General features: G+C 44.2%; 1 protein-coding gene across 1 annotated transcript in view; it reads right to left on the bottom strand.

The window, feature by feature from the left end:
• Positions 1-12,454: 12,454 nt before the first annotated feature.
• The window catches only part of KIF13A (kinesin family member 13A), a 218,578-nt gene continuing 214,826 nt past the window's right edge, over positions 12,455-16,206 (bottom strand). Inside the window, 1 exon segment of the mRNA XM_032648491.1 lies at positions 12,455-16,206. Coding sequence (XP_032504382.1) covers positions 16,168-16,206 — 39 coding nt within the window. The 3' untranslated portion in view covers positions 12,455-16,167.

Below are 16,206 nucleotides of genomic sequence, written 5' to 3'. Positions count from 1 at the left end.
TTTAAAGTTTCCCACACTCCTATTTAGTAATTAATTGCATGAAATAATAGGACTAAGGGGGGACTTCCCTGGTGGCGCAGTGGTTAAGAATCCGCCTGCCAATGCAGGGGACACCGGTTCATAGCCCTGGTCTGGAAAGATCCCTCGTGCCACAGAGCAACTAAGCCCGTGCGCCACAACTACTGAAGCCTGCGAGCCTAGAGCCCGTGCTCCGCAACGATGAGAAGCCCACGCACCACAACGAGAAGTAGCCCCGCTTGCTGCAACCAGAGAAAGCCCGCACGCGGCAGTGAAGGCCCAAAGCAGCCAGAAATAAATTTATTAAAAAAAAATAGCACTAAGGGGTATCTACTGTGAGCCATGCACTTTCCTGTGTGCTTTACATGCACTCTTTTTCATTCTTTTTCATCCTTAAAACGTCTTTTAGGGAGTTGTCTAAAAGGGAAGGGTTAAGGAGTTCACTCAAGGTCACACGCTTGGTAGTTGACATGATGGGCTCTGAACTCACATCTAATTTCAAAACCTGTGTTCCTTTCTTTAAGCCAGGCAGCATTCTAGAACTTCCCACAGCCAATGGGCGGGTGCAGGGAGTGGAGTCTGAGATGTTTACGGAAGCTGCTCAGCCCACTGACATTCCGGCCTCTTCTCACCGAGGTTTGTCCAGCTGCTTCTCAGCCAGGGCCTTGGCAGGGTTTCTGGAGTGGAGTAAGGGCTCTGTTAAACAGGTCGGGGACAGTGGGAGATGTCTTATTGGGCCCCCTCACCTGTGAGTTCCCCTCTTCATAGGGTTGCCAGACAACCTAGAAGACACCCAGCTAAATGTGCGTTTCAGAAAAGCAACGAATAATTTTTGAGTATAAGAATGTCCCCAGTTGTGCAAATAATGCACGGGACAACTTCTTTGCTAAATCTGGCCACCCTGCTTCTTGGCACTATTTCAGAATGTCTTGGATTAGAATTAGAGAGAGTTGCATGCATGCTGGGGTAACTTACAACTCTACCCGTGATCGTTAGCTCAGAATGAAGATATCCTGGCTATTGACCAGAAATGGAGGAAACTCAACTGCAAACACACCATCCCTACCCCATACCTAACCAGGCTGTTCTGTGCTTTATCATGGGATGCTGCCGTTATTCATTTGATTAGCTTCTAGTGCAGCAGACATGTCTCGACATGAGCAGACATGAGTGTCCATGACTCAGGTATTCAAGAAATGTAAATTCCTATTTCTTTAACTCAACAGAATTTCTGTTCCCAAACCCTATTTTTTAGAGGTAGCAGAAACATAAACGACGTCAAGTCAGGTCTCAGCACCCCGCCTCTTCCTAGAGCCTTTCCTAGGGTGCACGTCACGCTGTGGGGAGGGGTGTGTTTCTTGATGTTCCCTGTGCCTGCAAATTGTTGCCAAGGCACCTCGCCTTCCTGGCCCTCTGCCCCCTTCAGTCCAGGCCTTTGCATTCCTCCCGGTCCTCCTGGGCTGAGATGCACAGGGTAGCCCTTCCCTCTCCAGGGTCTCCTTGCACTCCAGGCCTCTGCTTTGGGGAGTGAAGCCTGAGGCTTTTTGCCATTGAATCCTACGGTCTCAGGTGGGAAGGGCACGTAGTTCCTCTGGAGGACTCCAGGCACCTGTGTCCTCTCTGTTCCCCTCCCCTCTCTAAATACCCTCTGCCTAGACAATCTTTCTCAATCTTTTTAAAGCTTTTTCTGGGCATGGCCTCACCCTCCAGCTCTCAAATATTTTTCCTGCGTATCCAATTCACCTAAGGATCTTAGGTTTTTGGAAGGTTATTCTTTTTCACCCTGGCTTATTCTCCCCACCCTCACCCCCTGCCAGGCAATGAATACGAAACAGTTTTCTTGATAGGGGGAGAGAGAGTAAGGTGAGAATAAAGGAAAGTATCCTAACCAACTGACTTTAAACATCCTCAGGCCCCATCCCTCCCTTTTTTTTTCCCTCAGTGTCAAAGCTAAAGAATTAGATCCTGGTTAGTTTTAGGTACAAACTTTGCTTTTCCACAGTAGTCCCCAAATCTGGCATCAGCAGCAGATGGGAAGCATTTAAAACATGGATTGTCAGGGCCCCAACCAGGTCTATAGAATCTCTAGGGTTGAATCTAGGAATGCACTTGTCCTCTGGCCTGCTTCTGAGAATGACTCCCCTTTTCTTTCCCACATCTTCGGCCTTCTTTCCCTTTCTTTCTTATCCCTGGAGTGGCAACATCCAGTTAAATGTTCCTTGCACCAAACCAAAATCTAGTGTGGAGTTCCGTATCCATCTTTCAAAGGGAAGATAACCTGGAGGGCGAGAGGATGTTCCAGAGTCTCATCTCCTCTTATCTCTTACCCCACTTTCCTCATCCTTCAGTGTCCTGTCCACATTCCAAGAAGAAAATCTCAGTCTAACCCATCAAACAGGAACATCCAACAACATATCTCCATCCTGTGTCAAATGCAAAACTATTTCCCAGAGACCTAAATGCTGCTTGGTTCTTAGGAAGAATCATCAGGAGATCTAAGCATCCCAGTTTTTCAAGGCTTGGGAATACTTCCAGAGGAAAGGCCCAAGCAATTAAGATATATTCCCAACACGCGTAAATTACGAAGTAAGATTCTTAAAAATCGCTTGCATTGATTTGCTTACATTATTGTTAAACACCCTCTTAATTTATTTAGAGAGGTCAGTTCACCTTTTTTAAAAGTGAATATGGGGCTTCCCTGGTGGCGCAGTGGTTGAGAGTCCGCCTGCCGATGCAGGGGACATGGGTTCGGGCCAGGTCCGGGAAGATCCCACATGCCGTGGAGCGGCTGGGCCCGTGAGCCATGGCCACTGGGCCTGCGCGTCCGGAGCCTGTGCTCCGCAACTGGAGAGGCCACAACGGTGAGAGGCCCGCGTACCGCAAAAAAAAAAAAAGTGAATATGCCTAGGTAGGACATGTCATGCTGGCAAGACCATTGGCCTATTTTATTCTAAAATGAGGTTAGGAGTACTGAGCTAAATTGGGGCTTTTAAAGGATTACGTCCTAGGGAGTGATGAAAATCATTCGCAAGTAATGATTGGAAAGACTCACCCCCCCTGGGATGGTAGTTGATATTTATAAAAGTCAGCTATGCTTATTGACTTAACAAAAAGTCATGTATTATTATTATGAATGACATCAGAATACTACTCCATAGTAAGTAACAGGGCAAAGGGCCTGAAAAATTAGGGAGTGGGCAGGCTGAACAGGAGCAGAGAAGTGAATGTAGCCTAAGCAGCTTCCAATAATTCCTTTTTCTTTCTTTCTTTTTTTTTTGCCTGCACCTCGTGGCTTGTGGGATCTAGTTCCCCAACCAGGGTTCAAACCCATGCCCCCTGCATTGGGAGTGCAGAGTCTTAACCACTGGCCTGCCAGGGAAGTCCCTTTTTTTCTTAGGAAAGTAAATTTACACTGAATATCTCACTCCAGGCTTAATTATTGAGAAATATAACTTTCTCTTTGAAGTTGATTAAGCAGTGACAGAGAAAGACAAATATTGTATGATTTCAATTTCAAGCGCAATCTAAAACATAAAACAAATGAAGATAACAAAACAGAAACAGAGTTTTATATAACAGAGAACAAACAGGTGGTTGCCGGAAGGGAGGGATGCGGGGGGGGGGGGGGAAGAAAGAAATAGATGGAAGAGATTAAGAGGGACAAAATTCCAGTTGCAAAATATGTGAGTCCAGGGTATGACATGTACAGTGTGGGGAATATAGTCAATAACTAAGTAATATCTTTGTATGGTGACATATTGTAAGCAGACTTACGGTGGTGACCATTTCGACATGTACAGAAAAAAATCACTATATCGTGTAACAGGAACTAACATAGTATTGTAGGTCAATCATACTTCAAAAACAAATACACATACAAACTCATAGAAAAAGGGATCAGATTGGTGGTCACTAGGGGGTGGGGGAATGGAGGGAGGGGGAATTGGATTAAGGTGGTCAAAGGATACCCTAAACTTCCAGTTATAAGATAAATAAGTCCTAGGGATGTAGTGTACAACATGATAAATATAGATAACATGGCTGTATGTTACATATGAAAGTTAGGAGAGTAAATCCTAAGAGCTGTCATCACACACACACACACATTTTTTTTCTATTTCTTTATTTTTGTATCTATATGGGATGATGGATTTTCATTAAACTTATTGTGATAATAATTTCATGAGTATGTAAGTCAAATCATGCTGTACACCTTAAACTTAGACAGTACTGTATATCAATTATAACTCAATAAAATTGGAAGGAAATTGATCAGGAAATACTATAACAGATGCCAACCGTCTACAGAGCACTCCGCTAGATGCTGTAAATAAAGAAAACTAGTTTTCCTGCACAGTGTCCTTTTCTCCTGAAAGGTTGACACAGGCATGGAGTTGAGAACCAAAAAATCAGACTTCACAGGTTGAAACGAATTATAAAGTTCTGCTAAGCCAGTCCCACAACTAACGCATGAGTGACTTTTTCAACTTTGTAAGTATCCATTGTGTTGGGGCTTCATTGTCTATCCGTGCTTCCTGAGGGGTGGAGAGTGGTCCTGGCAGGTGACAGCTGTTATCTCCGGGACCTGCTCTGGGACTCAGCCTGGATGGACCTAATCCCCGGGGAGACTTCATCAGCGAGTCTTGCCAATAAGTGCTCTCTTGGCCGAAAGCTGATTTTCTCTCAATACTTGTGTTGTTTTATGTATTTGTACTTTAGATAATAACCTTGCTCTTTGTGATGGTTTGTCAGATTGTGAAGCATTTTTTTCCATTTGTTACTAACTCGTTCATTTAATAAATTTTTATTGTTACTGTTGTGTTTCATTATAGGAAACTGAAGTCCAGAGTGCTTAGGCTATATACTCAAAGTCACAACCTTGTGACAGCAATAGAACAGACATCTCCTGACTCAAATTCCAGTGAGTTTTACCCTATTTGGGATGTGTTCTTTGTTTTCATTGACAGCATTGGTAAGTTTAGACTATTTACAAGTATCATGGTTATGGATTTACTTAGATTTGCCTTTTTTTTTTTTTTTTTTTTTTGCCGTACGCAGGCCTCTCACTGCTGCGGCCTCTCCCGTTGCGGAGCACAGGCTCCGGACACGCAGGCTCAGCGGCCATGGCTCACGGGCCCAGCCACTCCGCAGCATGTGGGATCCTCCCGGACCGGGGCACGAACCCGTGACCCCTGCATCGGCAGGCGGACCGTCAACCGCTGCGCCACCAGGGAAGCCCTAGATTGGCTTTTATCTTCTTATTTTGTTCACTCTGTCCACCCTGTTTTTTGGCCGTGCCTCGCAGCCTACAGGATCTTAGTTCCCCGACCAGGGATCGAACACATTCCCCCTGCAGTGGAAGCGTGGAGTCTTAACCACTGGACTGCCAGGGAAGTCCTACCCTGTTTTTTTCTATGTTGCCTTCCCCTTCCTTTCTTGCCTACTAATGGTTAATGGTTTTGTTGTCCCTGCCTTTCCTCCCTTTCTGTTGGTTATGAAGCTGTAACACTTCCTTTCTTCCTTCCTTCCATTTTAACAGGAATCGTCTGAAATTGATCAGCCTCTCTCCTCTTCCAGAACGACACTATAGAATGCTTTCTAGTCCAATCCCTCATCCTCTCAACTGTTGACCATATTTTTGTCCCACGTCATTTTCACACTTACACACAAGTTTTGTTCTGTTGATGCTTGTTGAGATTTAACCATATATCGACTGATTTCTTTGCTCACCACTCTTTCTTGGCTTGTAATCCTTCCATCTGCATTTAGTTTTCTTCTTCTTGAAGTACTTCTTTTAATAGTCTTTTAGTGGGATAGGTGGTAAAGTCTTTGTCTCTGCCTAAAATGTTATTTGCCCTCATTCTTGAATTATTAACAAACCAGAAACTGAAGGACAGATTGACTTTCTCTCAGAATTTTGGAACTATTCCATTGGCCTCTTGATGGGAGAGCATGATTCTTGGAGATACAGATAAGCATGGTTCGGATAGATGTTAAACATAGTACAGGGATCCTGGAGCAAGGGTATGACCAGTGAGAAGTAGACCTGGAAAGGTGCTTGGAGTCAGGTCAGCAGGATTAACCTGGTTCAATAGAAAGAGGGGGGCTTTGGCATCAAACAGACGTCAGGCCTGGAGCTGCCCTTCATCTGCTGTCTGACCTCGAGCGATTTTAAACTAGAATAAGTTTGTCACTTCAAGTTTTTTTTAAGTTGTTGGTTTTTTATTTTTTGAAGAATGATCCAACCTATCCCTTTACAGAATCCATATCACGGATGCCCCAACCTTTAGTTAAGGGCTATATTTCATTTCCTTAGAGGCTGGAGATCCCCAAATGAAGGCAGTACGGACAGCAGAGTCTCTGAGCTAGGAGAAAGGAGGAATGCCTCTGCCTGCAGCTTTCCCTTCTCTGCTGGAAATCCAAAGAAACTAAGAGTCAAGCGTAACAGCTGCAACCACTATACAGTTCCTCTGAACAGGATTTTAAGACTGACAGACCGATTATGATCATCTTGCTGGATTTGAAACTCAGCTCCATCATTTTCTGGCCCTTATGATCTTGACAATCCTTAAACTAAGACTGCTTTTTCATCTACAAAGAGGGAGTAATGACAGTATCTACCTCACAGCGTTGTTGAAATGATTTCAGGAGACAGTGCATACGAAATCCTTTACACCCAATAATGATGCAATGGGGTATTTGTTAATATTAAACAGATGTATCATTTTGCCTACAAATCATGTGTCAGTTCCACATCTTCCGTCACAGAGTGGTGGGTACTATCTTGAGCACAGCTTAGCTTTCAGACCTCACCTAGGTAATACGTAACCTTGAGAGCCATGTTTTGTTGAATGAGAAAAGGGTTGTTTTGATTCCAAGAGCCTTCCTTTACATATTCAAGCAAAGTTTGGAAGTCTGAGCATTTTGTTAAGAGTCAGAGTATAGAGAGACCGGCTCTACGGTATAAAGGTGGTTCCTGTGAGACAGGAAGGGAAGGAGAAAGATGGAATCAAGAAAGGGGATGAGGGCTTCCCTCGTGGCACAGTGGTTCAGAGTCCACCTGCCGATGCAGGGGATGTGGGTTCGTGTCCCGGTCCGGGAAGATCCCACATGCTGCAGAGCGGCTGGGCCCATGAGCCATGGCCGTTGAGCCTGCGCGTCCGGAGCCTGTGCTCCGCAACGGGAGAGGCCACAGCAGTGAGAGGCCCGTGTACCGCAAAAAAAAAAAAAGAAAGGGGATGAGAGAAGAGATAGAGACATTCAGAGGTTGAGACCATGGTGGGGATGCTTCCTGGTCTGTTAAGAGGAGACCTAGTCCACCATGTCTTTGGGATAAGATGTTGGGAAAACCATTAGAAGCTAAGATAGCTTGAGAGGGAATTTGAGACTGCCTAGGCTGAGGTCTGCTTCTCCCTGTCGGCATCCTCCCAGCCTCGCTTTGGTGGGATGGAGGGAAGGGATGGGCTCCAGAAAGCATCCACCTTGTCCCTCTTGTGGCACGGATAAGTTCTTGAGAGACACCATGAATGATGCAGAAGAATTAACAGCTGAGAATTAAGTCACCGTGACTGTCCAGGGTTTGCCACGCATGGGCACTCCTGTACGGAGTGCCACGGCAGGGGCTGCACTGCAGACAGCCCAGATCTGCAGCAGGAAGAGCTGAGCCTCACAAGTACCAGTGCGAGGCCAGCAGGGAAAGCTGGTCAGCAGAGGACGCTTGCCAGGTTTGCTGGGAGCAACTGTCCTCAAAAAGTTTCTCAGAGGACAGACCATCACTGACATCAGTGGTGGATGAAGACAGAAGTCTGTGCCCAAAAGTGAGACGAGAAAAGCTACTCAACCGGGGTCAGCAGGAGGCAGCAGAGGGCAACAGATTACGGGCACCTCTCCTGGCTGACGGGGACAACTAAAGGTGCCTTCTAGACCCATCCTGGGAGGCGAGGAGGAACAGAGAGGGGAAGAGCGCCCCAACGCTGAGTTTGAGTTGACTGAATATTTACCTGAGTCTAATTCTTTTAAAATTTATTTTTATTTTATTTATTTATATTTATTTATTCTTTGCGGTACGCGGGCCTCTCACTGTTATGGCCTCTCCCGTTGCAGAGCACAGGCTCTGGACGCGCAGGCTCAGCGGCCATGACTCATGGGCCCAGCCGCTCCGTGGCATGTGGGATCTTCCCAGACCAGGGCACGAACCCGTGTCCCCTGCATCAGCAGGCAGACTCTCAACCACTGCGCCACCAGGGAAGCCCATATTTATTTTATTTTTGGCTGTGTTGGATCTTCGTTGCTGTGTGCTGGCTTTTCTCTAGTTGCGGCGAGCAGGGGCTACTCTTCGTTGCAGTGCATGGGCTTCTCATTGTGGTGGCTTCTCTTGTTGCAGAGCACGGGCTCTAGGCGCGCTGGCTTCAGTAGTTGTGGCGCGCTGGCTTCAGTAGTTGTGGTGCACGGGCTTAGCTGCTCCACAGCATGTGGGATCTTCCTGGACCAGGGCTTGAACCCATGTGCCCAGCATTGGCAGGCGGATTCTCAACCACTGTGCCACCAGGGAAGCCTCCCGAGTCTAATTTTAAACAGGAAGAAACAACCCAGGAATCCTTTTCTACATATCTGTATCATTTTTTGTTCGCCTACTTTTACTTTATTTTTTAACCTGTTTTTCTCTTTTAAACTTTTTGTAAAAATCCCTTTATTTAAAAGTTTTTTCCAGTCATCCTCTTTTGGATTTAGAGTTTTATTTTACAAGCTTCAAGAGCCTTGAACCAACCCTTTTGCATATTTCCAAACATTTGGATGTGTATGACATTTTAATAGTAAAAGAATCCTTTGTCAGTGTCTTCATTTAAAAAAAAATCCTATATTCATAAACTCTTCTTTTGTTCGCAGTTTTATTTCTAAAGCTAATCATTAATATTGCTTGCCTTAATAAGAAATGACGTGTTTGAATTTCCTAAGATTCATTTTCTATTTTGCGCGAAGCCATCACATCTATTCATTGTACCTCTAATGAAGCAAATCTGAAAAGAATCAAATGTGAAAATATAACTATAAATGGAAGCATAGTTAATAGTTCCCAATCATTAGCCTCTACCAGAAATATTAGTGCAGTATGATTATTGGCTATAACTCACATATTCAGATAATCCTAGTATTTTCACTTTTTATTCCATGGAAATGTGGCTTTGCTTTTGACCTTACTGTTTGAGTTGGATTTCTACATTCACTCATAGGTTCCAGTTAGCTTTGCTTTGGCCCATGGCCTCAGCCCTATAACTCCTAACAAATTACAGTCGTTTTAAAATACGTCTACAAATTCTTAGATGTTCTCTTTTCAAAAGGAAGAGCCCAATTCCCTCTCCTGCATTCCTGACTCACTTCTAATGAATAGAACATGGTGGAAGTGACAAAGTGTGACGTCTGAGATGAGGTCATACAAGGCTTTGTGGCTTGTGTTTACTCTCCAGAGCCGCTCACCCGGGGGAAGCCAACCATCATGTCACGAGGACACTCAAGCAGCACAGAGAGGTCTGCATGGCGAGGAAGCACCAGCTCACCAGCTGTGTGACGGAACCACCCGAAAAGTGGGTCCTCCCAGCTCCAGTCAAGCCTTCAGATAACTGCGGCTCTGGCTGATATCCTGACTGCAGCCTCATGAGCAGCTGGAGGCAGAACTGCCTAGAACTGTCCACGCCGGAATTCTGGACCTGCAGAAATTGTGAGATAATAAATGTTTACTGTTGCTTTAAGCGGCTGAGTTTAAGGGCAGTTTATTTTGCAATAGGTAACTAATATTAATGCACTGGCTTTCTCACAAATATATACCACTACACATAAAAGGACCAGGAAATAAACGTTGGTGACTTGGCATTCTCATATCATCATTAAGACACCCCTGGATGCCAGTGGTACTGAGGTTAGATCTTAAATCATCATTCTCGGTGAACTGCTCTTTTCTCGGCTTTTGCTGTGACTAAGTATTTTAACTCTGGTGTTTCTAAGTAGCTTGTTTCTAAGTGGCTTATCTGTGGTTGGTATATATGCTTGGAAAAGATCACGCTGACTCAACAAGTGGACTACTCAATTACATGAAGGTGTGGCACGCTCGACTAAGAAAAGACAAACAATAACAAAGAAACCTAAGAACATCTCTATATGATTTGGTTCAGGCAGATAAAGTTGTTATAAACACCAGTGTCTTCTGGTTTTAAAATGTAAACAGTTACCAGCGTTTTAGGTATCGTGAAAGGGTCAAGTTGGTTTGTACTACTCTTCCCCAAACCAAACTGGACCCCTTTCTGAGTTGATCTTCTTTCACAGACTCCAATTCTGACTTACCTTTTTCTTTGTGAAACATTCATTGTTCTATTAATCAGCCTCTCAATGTCTTCATAAATAGGGTCCCACAAAGATTCGAGAGTTCCTTTCCCAGGGACACAATCTGGCAACGAGAAACCTACAATAATCAGCTCAAAGATGGCGGCCGTTGCCAACTGGGCTCAGATTACAGTGACTGAGGCACTCCAGGCATCTTCTCGAGCTACAGTCTTCTAACTGAACGCAATGATACAGGCACCCCTCACAAAGGAGAGAATAACTTGTTTTTCCAAAAATACACAGCGGTGAGTGTGTGTCCCAGAACCTCCGAAAGATGAAGACTGAGTTTTATTTCAACTTAAATTAACTCACAGTGTCCGAGAAAAAAAAAAAGACCATTAAGTGGCCCTCAAATCTACAATTATCTTTCCCCTCAGCTCAGGGGATTAGAAACAAATGACAAGCAGGTTAAATAGAAGACTCTGGGATTTTTCCACTCCTGTCAGCTCCAGTTCATAATGTATTAAAGGGGAGAACTTGTCTCCTGGCATTCTCGAGGAGTCTTCCATATTCCAGGTTCCCCCGCCAGCAGGATGCTGTCCACCCCCAGATGTCTGGGCATGAGAACAGACTGCCTTTCCCCCAGGTTAGGAGAAAACCTGAGACAAACTGCTACGAATTACAGACTGACTTCCTGTTGCTGTTTTCTAATTTAGGAGGTAGGCACAATATTACAGAAAGACACCTGTCCTACTGTTAGTGCAGTAAGTTCAAGGCTGAAAACAAAAATCTCTCTACGTGGTTGTGTACTGGTAGCATCCTTTTCTATTGTTAGCTCTTGGTCTAGAAAAGAAAGCAAGAACTCTTATTCAATTACATCTTCTTTCAAGACTTTTCAAATTTACATGACCGGAAAGCTTTACTTTTTAAAGATTAATCATGTAACTAGTTATCTTTTTTCTCTCCAACATAGTTCTAAAGCTTGAATATTGTAACTTTCAAAATAAGTATTGGCTAGAGAAGGATTTTTGGAAGATCATATCTGGCCCTTACCTACCCTGAAGGTATTTTTTATGAACAGTTTTTCTTCCTGTAAGTTGGTACCCTAGGAACGCATGGCTAAATTTTTGCTATGATAAACTGTGTGTCCAAATAATGATAAACAAATGTGATGACAGCAGTAATACCGTACTTTGGAAATTAACTGGTAAACACATGCCTATATTTAACTATCCAGTATGTTCTAAAACCAGTGTGCTCTCCCATAGTCAATGACAGTGCCCATGACCAAATACCACTGATCTCATACTAGTTAAGGGAATGACAATTTGCTCATTTTGTCTTAAACTGTATTTGTGGTTGTCATGATTTATTTAAACATTAAATAGCTGCTTTCCTGCCCCAACTCCCATTCCATAAAATCCTAATAATTTGGGTTTTTCCCCCACCTACTTTTTCCTGGGAGTCTATGTAAGTCACTCTCTTTCGAGAACAGGCTAGACCTAGTTCCTGACCGCATCAGAAAGGCTCTTGTGAATCTTTTCTGAAAAGATTCTGGAAAACCATTTTTAGATAACTCTTTCACATTAAGCTACCTTGAGCCACTGTTTCCAGGGTGGCAGGCCCTGCTGCTTCCTCTAAAGAAGTGCTTGATTGTCATGACCACGTGTAACCTACCTCGGCCTGTCTGCTGTAGGTGCTCCCCGCTAATGTCAGTCAGTCTGGACTTGGGACACTCACCACCGCCTTCCGCTCTCTGAAGGCGCCTGGTCCTCCCTTAAGAGGCCTATCCCTCCATGACGCGTCACCAGACAGAACACCAGGAGACACTGATGGAAGCGTGGGCTGAATCCTGGCTCTGCCGCCTGCTGCGTCTCACCAACCTCTCCACCTTCGTTTTCCTTTCGTCCAACACTTAATAACAACAGAACCTATGGCATCCGCTGCTGTGAGGATTAAGCGAGATCTATATCAAAAGTTGGGAACAGTGCCTAGTACACAGTAAACCCTCAGTGAATGTTTGCTGTTACTATTATTGTTTAAGCTACAGGGACACGCATACAAACAAATATGGAAAATGGATCCGAAACTAGTGGCAGAGTAATTAAAGACAAACAACAGATGTTTTAAAATCGGAATTAGATAGTCTGTATTCTAAAACACACACACACAATCTGTACCAATTAAATACAATAAAGTTGAAAAGGACATAAATTACAGTTTTTCTTTTTTTTAAACAGACAATAGTAAAATACTACAGTCAGCTCACTATACACAAAAATCACAAACAGCAGCTTTGCATTAAAATCTCCAATATCTTACTCATTTACTGATGCTAAGAACTTAAAGGGAAAAGGTACAGCAGGCTGTACATACTCTCTCGCTCCCACGACACATTTATTGCTGTACATCTGGACCAACTGTACAGGCATCTACACAATAGGTACAGAAAGTACTTTTGTAAAAACTTCCACACACATAATCCTTCAGCGTCTCCATCAGGAACAGAATTTTACAAATGAAGACACGGACAGCAGGGTCATCTGTATTCAATCATCTCCTGCGAACACGGTGACGTGGGCACCTGTGAACTTTACAGCTCATTTCATCTCTTCAGCATTTTCCAAAATTGAAGTAAAACAACAATGGCAAAACCACACCACCACAAAACCTACCAACCCCAAACAAAACCACAAAGAGACGAAAATCAACACCCCCTCCCCGCAACCCAACTCTTGGTTTGTCCCTGTGTTTTCTTACAGTAATACTGCTCTCTGCATCCCACCTGCCTGGATGGCCTGGACCAAGGGACCAGAAACGCTGGGGTCAGAGCCCCAGTCACTGTCAACGGTTCCAATTCCACGACAAGTCAGCAGGCGGCAGGCCAGGTGGAAGACCAAAGAACGGAGCTGTGAGATTTTTCAGTGTGCTTACGAAACAGGACAGAGAACGGCAGCACGTGGCCTGGGAGCCAAGGGGCGTATGGCACCGAACTTGCAGTTAAACACGTATGTACACATAAAACAAGAGTGGACAGCAAAAACATTCAGTCTTATGTAAGTTCTTTGGTTATAAAGAACGGCATTCTGTAACCTTTGCTGCAAAGAGGGATTTACAACCTCATTCTTAGGCAACACAATCTTTTTCATCTGCTCCTGTTCTAAGAGATCGCCCAAGCTGCTTTGGAACGAAGTCCAGTACCTTCCGATTTTCTGCAAACCACTTTTCTCCCCCTTTTAGTGTGCAGACTTGTCTGTCTCCAGACATACTATAGATACCATTTCATATACATAACATATACTATTTATAAAAAAAATTAGAGCATTGACTCCAGATTCTACAGTAAGAGCTGATTAAAATTGTACAAGAATAAAGTTTGTTTGACTCTGTGGAGGTTTCTACACAGTGTGGGTGTGTAGTGAGTGCACACAAAAATACTGCCACTTCATTAAGCCAGGATTTTCGGTTCTCTGGAAGAAAGCAGAGGCTGCCGATTCAGCCGAGTGACAAAGCGCGGCTTCTGCCGGCTCGGGAGGGGAAAGGAGGTGGCTCCCGAAGCCACGGCTTCTCTGCGCTGGTGTGAGGTCCGGCTGGGCCGCAGCACGTTTTAAAGATGGGCTGGTGCTCTGGCTTGCTGCCTCTCACGGAGCGGTCGTGCTCCCCTGGAACACAGAGGCTGGTGAGTGCAGGCTCCTGTCCCCGCCCTCCCCACCCACGGAGACCATGCCCCACGAGGGGCTCTTCCTAGAGGGACCTGCAGGATCTGGCTGACTACGGGATCCAGTTCTAGAATGTACTCTACACAAGGGACGAACCTAGCTCCAAGGCTGAAGATTCTAAGAAAAGTAATGACAGACAGCAAGACCTAAAGTTAAAGTAAAAAAAAAAATGTTATTGCTGGGTCTACACTCTAAGTCATACCAGGGTGAGAACAAAAGTCAAACCTGAGTGCTTAAAAAGTGCTCAGACTTTTAACACTGTCAAAACAAATTAAAACCAAGATAACAAAACTACTAAAGCAATTTTTTTTTTTTAAAGCAATTTTTAAAAAAAGAAAAAACCCACCATAGTCCCACATTACCCTGATACAACAAATGTGTTTTGTAAACTCCACTTTTAAACCAAGACCTTTGGCAGGGACACACTATTCTATTCTGGAACCTTTCGAAAGCAAGAATCAGGTAGTGTTCCTGTTACTGGGTTCTAAATAATCCAGGCAACGAAACAAGGCGGGGGTGAGGGGGAGTTTGCTGCCCCTCTTCTCCCTTCTGCGGGCCAGGCCGTGCTTCTAACAGGGCAGCCCTCAGACACCCTACCCTGTATCCCTTCAGCAGAGGGGTTTGTGAAAACCTTATCCCCACACCACCCCTCGCCCCGCTCCAACGGGGACTGAAGCAAAACCTTAGGTGTGCAGGGCAGCGACTCCTGGGAATTTGTATTTTTAAGAGGCATCTTCTCCCAACACCCCCCAGTGGGTCTATTGCACATTTAGGTTTGAGAAGCACTGTTCCAGGGTGAAGAATTAACCCCTGGACCACATTCTTCCTGGACTTCTTGGAAGAAGGACTAAAAAGCTCATGTAGGCCAGCAAAGCAGATTCTGCTTAAGATCAGTGTAAAGGAAGCTGAAGACTTTTAAACAAATGACTGTTTAGCTTGCAAGAACAGTAATGAGTAACTTTATTTTATTCTTATGTTGGGGAAAGAAGTCTTTTCTGAGTTCTAAGAGACCCCACTATTTGTTTTTTGCAGTTTATTTGTGAATATGCTGTATAAATGACCACACACTGAAATTTTAAGGGCTAGTATGGAAGACTTGGGGGAAGCCAGCAAACTGGGATGATAACTTCCTCAGCAAAACAGGGAGGGAGACGCAAGAGGGAAGAGATATGGGAACATATGTATATGTATAACTGATTCACTTTGTTATAAAGCAGAAACTAACACACCATTGTAAAGCAATTATACTCCAATAAAGATGTTAAAAACAAAACAAAACAAAAAAAAAAAACAGAGAGACAGACGGCACTCTGATTATCTGCTCCTTCACTGAGCTGCTTTCTAATTCTGTCAGCTCTTTGTTTTGCTAAGACTGGCACTCCCATACTCCTTACACAGCTATGGCTGGGGTGTGGGATCAAAACAGTGACACTGAATGGGAAGAGATGGTGGTACTCTTAATTATATAATTCACTATTTTCCTTGGGAATATTAGCAAAAACCCATTTTGTTCCAATACGAAAATTAAACACTGTAATAAACCAACCTGGGTAACTTCCAAAGCCCACACTTAAATTGCTCAGGGAATTCACCTATGCTTCCCCAAAGCATTTTTTATCCTATGGGCACCAAATGGATGTATTTTATCAAATCTGCGATGCATCTCTCCCTCACCACCACCCTGTGCTTTTTAACATCTCTGAAACTGCTGATATGATATAGTTTAATTGGAAGTATTTGCTTTAATGATACATAAAATAATAGCATATCTAATAATCAAAGAAATCACAGATGTGATGAAATATGGTAGATGCTACCAGGATACCTTGGGAGAGCCCGTAATTAAACATCTCGGGGAGTGAACACGAGATTGACTGATCCTTAACGAGGTGAACACTTAATTCAACATGAACCCATACGCTGGTCCTACATATGTCATAACCCCACTCGGAAACTATGAAAGCAGACTTGCTCCGCCATAGCCAGCCAGCTGGGCAGCATGTGAACTTGGTCCCCAAGTGGGCCCATTGTCCCTGTCAGAAGCATCTGAATGAATCTCTCCTACTAAGTCACTGTGATGAAGGGCCTCTGGCAGTTGGGGCACAATTAGGTGCGCTCATTGACAGCACAGGACCCGAAAGACTGCCCCTGGAAT

The sequence above is a fragment of the Phocoena sinus genome, chromosome 11, assembly GCF_008692025.1.
Source record: "Phocoena sinus isolate mPhoSin1 chromosome 11, mPhoSin1.pri, whole genome shotgun sequence".
Taxonomy (NCBI): domain Eukaryota; kingdom Metazoa; phylum Chordata; class Mammalia; order Artiodactyla; family Phocoenidae; genus Phocoena; species Phocoena sinus.
The sequence above is the reverse complement of the archived record's forward strand: the minus strand, read 5'-3'. Positions and strand labels throughout refer to the sequence as shown.